This window comes from Chrysochloris asiatica, unplaced genomic scaffold, assembly GCF_000296735.1.
Source record: "Chrysochloris asiatica unplaced genomic scaffold, ChrAsi1.0 scaffold00033, whole genome shotgun sequence".
NCBI classification, from domain to species: Eukaryota; Metazoa; Chordata; class Mammalia; order Afrosoricida; family Chrysochloridae; genus Chrysochloris; species Chrysochloris asiatica.
In genome coordinates, this window is record NW_006408551.1 from 13,961,733 (window position 1) to 13,967,002 (window position 5,270).

At 38.9% G+C, this 5,270-nt stretch overlaps 1 protein-coding gene across 1 annotated transcript in view; it reads right to left on the reverse strand.

The window, feature by feature from the left end:
* Positions 1 to 5,270, reverse strand: part of LOC102813636 (chromosome unknown open reading frame, human C12orf56) — an 87,863-nt gene that overhangs the window by 23,479 nt on the left and 59,114 nt on the right. The window contains exons 7-8 of the mRNA XM_006859607.1: positions 2,965 to 3,071; positions 1,708 to 1,797 (exon numbers count right to left, since the gene is read on the reverse strand). Coding sequence (XP_006859669.1) covers positions 1,708 to 1,797; positions 2,965 to 3,071 — 197 coding nt within the window. The remainder of the gene's footprint in view (positions 1 to 1,707; positions 1,798 to 2,964; positions 3,072 to 5,270) is intronic.

The window sequence follows — 5,270 nt, forward strand, 5'->3', positions numbered from 1 at the left end:
CAACCTGAGGGGCTTATTTTCTGGCACTATATCTGACAGTGTTTCTCTGCTATTCATAAGGTTTTCAGTGACTAAATATTCGCAAGTAGTCCTTCACTTCTTCATCCTAATCTGTCTTCACCTGGAAGCTTATCTGTAACTTGTCCACCATGGGTAACCCTGCTGGTATTTAAAATGCCCGTGGCATAGCTTCCTTAACCACAGCAACTCACAAGCCACCACAGTACGACAAACTGACAAATGATTGGTGGTTAAAGTTTTTAGTAGCCTGGAAAAATATTACTAAGACTTCTGACTGGAAGGTTTTCAAGTCATGCTCCTCACATAATGAATTTCGATATACAATTGATGCTGGTAGACATAAATTAAGATAATAGCCAGAAAATTGCCCAAGGATATAATTCATAGTCTATAAATGCATATAAAAAGTCAAGCAGACAATATGCAAAACATGCTCTCTGACTTTCAGTGTACTCCATTAAACATTCTTCCAGGCTTCGTTTTAGTAGTAGATACACCCACCACTGTTGAGTTGATTCCTACTCAAAGAAACCCTATAAGACAGAGTAGAATTGTTCCATAAAATTTTGGAAACTGTAGCTCTTTATGGAAACAGAGTGCCTTATCTTTCTCCCACAGAATGGCTGGTAGGTTCCAACAGCTGATCTTGCAGTGAGCAGTCCAATGCTTAATCGATTGGGCTCTTATATATTGCTTTACTGACATCCAAAGCTTAGTTATATACATATTGTTCTACTATAGACCACATTTTCTAGTCTTCCTTACAGCTAGGTATGACCATGTGCCTAAAGTTTTCACCAACAGAGTGTCAGAAAAAGTATTATATGCCTGGCTTAAAAAAGAAAATTTGCTTGCCCTTTCCTCGTTCCACAGGGTTGTAATGAAAGCATAATGGTCAGCCAACTTCAACCATGAGGACAAAGAGAATGATGTTGTTGTTATTGTTAGGTGCTTTCGAGTCAATCTCAACACATATTGACCCCAGCATCTGTGATGTCATCACATGTGATGACCCCATTTGACACAGAACTGCCCTATAGAGTTTTCTAGGCTGTAAATTTTAGGGCAGAAGATTGCAAAGTCTCTGAGTGGGTTTGAACTGCCAACCTCTCCTTTCCATTAGTAGCCAAGCACTTAACTGTTGAGCCTAAATAGAAAGAAGATGGAAAAGCAACAAAAGGGAAAGAATCTAGGTCCCTGACTAACCTTAAGGAAGGAAACTTGGCTACCTACTCTAGACAGTTATGTGAGACAAACACTGATTTCTAGATCCTAAAAAAGTCTCAAGGTCACGCAATTATACATTAAATGAAGACACTACAACTCCTGACTTTATATTGTAATGCATGTATTATTAAGATATAAGGACAATTTAGAAAGTTTTAGTGGAGTCTTGGTTTTTGATGCACAATAATGGGTCATTTGGTCTTTTTCAAGCTCCAGAGTATAACAAAAAATGAATTTATGCTAAGGAAAATCTTCGTACCCTTAACAATTCAGGGGGACAGAGAGAATTCAGCATGTAGCAATGAATCTGTTTATCACAGAAGGAAGTGGAAAGACAAATGACAAAAGAACTAGGAGTAGAACAGAGACATTAGAGCATTGTGAGTTTGGGGAAGCTACTCACAGACAGAGTAGTTAAAGAGCTGCAAGTACAAGGGCTCAACGTAAAAAAGGCCTTACTTCTTAGCTGCTAATGTGTTCAAGCGTGATAACTCAGTTTCTGTTTCTCTGAACATCAGTCCCAGAGTCTGTATAATTTCAATGCACACCCTAGAAAACAAAGAGAAACATGGCAATCTCATTAGAAGCTCACAATTCCATGGAATCTGTAATCTTTATGAAATTGCATCCACTGAGTGTGTGGAGTAAGGTAAAATCCCCACTGAATAGTTTTCATCTTGTCTAGATGGGTCGGGTAAAAGGAGATGGGGATGGGATTCATTGATTCAATAGTGAGCAGTTATCATACTTAATTGTGATTGTCACAACTATAAAGGTAGAGGTTGGATAACAAAAAGGGGGGAGTAGTTAATATTGCATTCCAGGAACAGAGGACCCTAAGACTATCAAGAAAGAAGAGCATGAGCTGAACGTGTGACCTTATTCAGAGAAGCAGCGACACCAGAGATGGAAGCAGAGGCGATGGAGATAGAGCAGCTGAGGACTATAGACTCATGGAAAGAGAAAGGCTGTGTGACTAACTTCCAGAATATGCTCTGTGGTTGTTTAAATGACTATATATCCCTGCATGTTTTGTTTATATATATACATGTGCTAGAGGGTAGACACACATTAACATGACCGGAGGGATGTTAGCAGAGGAAAGATGGGTGTGGTGGGAGACACAGGGAGGAATGCAGTGGTTGGATTGAATTAGAGGTAAATACTCTGGTAGCGTAGTGGTTACGAATTGGACTGCGAACCTTAAGGTCAGCGGTTTGAAACTATCAGCCGCTCCGCGGGAGAAAGATGAGGCTTTCTACTCCCGTAAAGATTTACACCCTCGGAAACCCTGTACAGGGTCGCTATGGGTCGGAACCGACTCGACGGCACTTAACAACAACAACAACAACTGTTAACTGTTGGTACATGGAGGGGATTGCAACCATATAACGAAGCAAAGTATGTATATGATTTGTTGGAAGTCCAGAAAAAGTTTTCATGCTAAATGAAACATTCTATAATGGTTACGAGAGGCAGGAGAGAAGAAAAAATTATTCACTGACCAGAAGGTAGATAGATATGTGTTAACTTGAGTGACAGGGAAGACCATTAAAAAAAAAAAAAAAAAAACACCAAAAACTATAAAGAAGAACGAAGTCTATGTAAAGCAAAACTTGTAAAACCATTAACCATTAATGTTTTTTGTGTACTGTCTTCCATTTATCTTTGACAGCCCAGGGAAGAAACATCTGTAATTATACAGTTAGTACTTACACCAGCTCATCAACCCTTTGGCTTTTATTTTGAATGGCATTCTTATCCTTGGACTCTGGCAAATATTCATGAAGTTTGTTCACTAGGAAGTAGAAAAGGTCACTGGTCTGTGAAAGCAAGTGGGAAAGGAGACAATAATTAAGGTATTCGTTGTTAAGACTCTATCCTTATATAATAAAAAAATCAGGAAGTGATTTGTTCTTTGATTTGGGTGATGACAAATTACAATGTCTTTTGCTAATATTAGCATAATCCAAACTGAAAAAATCCAAAATGAAAGCATTTTTTTTTTTACAAACTATCACTTTCACTTGGGGTTGGAGTCACCAGGTTAGAGCTGCTGTCTAGTATAGGCAAGGAGGGCATCTCCCTGTCATTGTTTAGAGTCCTGGGGTGGTGCTCTGGGTTAATGAGCTGGACTGCAAAGTCAGTTTGAACCACAAGGTGGGTGATTTAAGTTCACCAGTTACTCCTCAGAAACCCAATACAGAGTCACTATGATCCAGAACCGATGTGATGGTACTTAACAACAACACTTACAGGAGACCACTGTGCTGGTGAACAAAGCAAGAGCTAACCCCTTAGGGAGATCCTGGGAGGTGCATTCTAGGCTGGCTCAATCACTAAACTTGAGATCATCAAGAAGAAGCTGAATAATCTCAGACAAGTCACTTAGTCACCAACGAATTATATACTCAACAGGAGTAATTAAAATTCCTGTCTTCCCAAAGTAATTTTTCCTTTGTGAGGATACAAAGAAATACTGGAGAGTTTTTGCATGGAGGGTGAATGAACCCCTGAAACTATAGCCCTGAGATAATCTTTAAACCTTAAACCAAAAATAGTCCCTGAAGTCTTCTTAAAAACAAACAACAGTTTAGCTTAACTAGTTTAAAAAAATTTTTTTAAGGTCTGCCTTGAGCCCTATACCCTTAAGAACTCTCTCTGTATAGGACCCAACTGACAACACTAATTTGAAAGATTAGATAGGAACCTTAGGGGAAGTGAGTTTATGTTACTGAGGGAGGGACACATCAGAAAATAGTTACACAACTGGAAGAATGGAATCAATGTCATGAAATTGTACATGCAGAAACTGTTGAATTGGTGTGTTTTGTTGTGTATATTCTTAACAACAGCAAAATACATAAAAATGTAAAGGAAAAAAACAGCGTACAAAAAAGATTCAGAACATTATTGATTCTTCTGTTAATACAATGGAATGTAAACTGCATTTCTGCCAAAATAAACACTGGCTTAGAGTGAAGTAACCAACTTTTTAATGTTCATATCCAATCTCACGAGATAAATTTAGCATGAAAATGAGCATTGGCCCATGAAACCAGGCTAGTTGGTATTAATGAGAACTGTAATGTAATCGCTTTTCTTTTTTATTCTTTGTTCATGTATTTCCCAGAATTCTTATTTACTAGGGAAAACTTAGACTCTTGGTTTAGACAAATACATGTGTGCCCTTAATGAGCTTGAAAAGGCATGAGGTAGAAGGGGGAAAGAGAGAAAGAGCAAAATAGACACAATTGTGCACTGAGAAATCTCAGAAGTGATCTTGCTCAATTCGTGCCCTGACACATTAGCATAGTATGGTGGTTTTACACACTGACTTTGCAGCCACGCTCTTTGGTTTTCAAATCCTAGGTCTGTCCATGATTAGTTGTTTGACACTTGGCAAATTACTTAAGCTCTTTGTGACTCTTGTTTCTTCATCTCTAAAATGAGACTAGTCTCATGTGGTTGTTGCTGTTGGTAGGTGCTGTAGACGTGATTCCAGCTCATAATGACCCTATGCACAGCAGAACGAAGCACTCCCCAGTCCTGCACCATCCTTATATCACTGTTATGCTTGAGCCCATTGTCACTGCCACTGTGCCATTCATTTCATTGGGCGCCGTCCTCTTTTTCATTGACCCTCCACTTTACCAAGCATAATGTCCTTTTCCAAGGAATTGGTCCCTCCTGATAATATGTCCAAAGTATGAAAGATGAAGTCTTGTGGTCCTAACTTCTAAGGAGCATTCTGGCTGTACTTCTAAAGCACCTGGACAGTGCTTAGCACATCAAACATGCCTAATGAATATCTGCTATTATTATCATCTCGCACCTGCTCAACATTCACCTACCTGCAACAATATGAAGATAGGTAACACTAATCTACAGTTTACACTAGCTTGTCAATACTTGCCTAAGGTCACTTGGGCTTCACACCATCACCTGAAACTACAAATGATGTGTTTGTAATCTACTAAGAGTTAGGTTGGGTGATCTCCAGAAGTCACATTAAAAAAAAA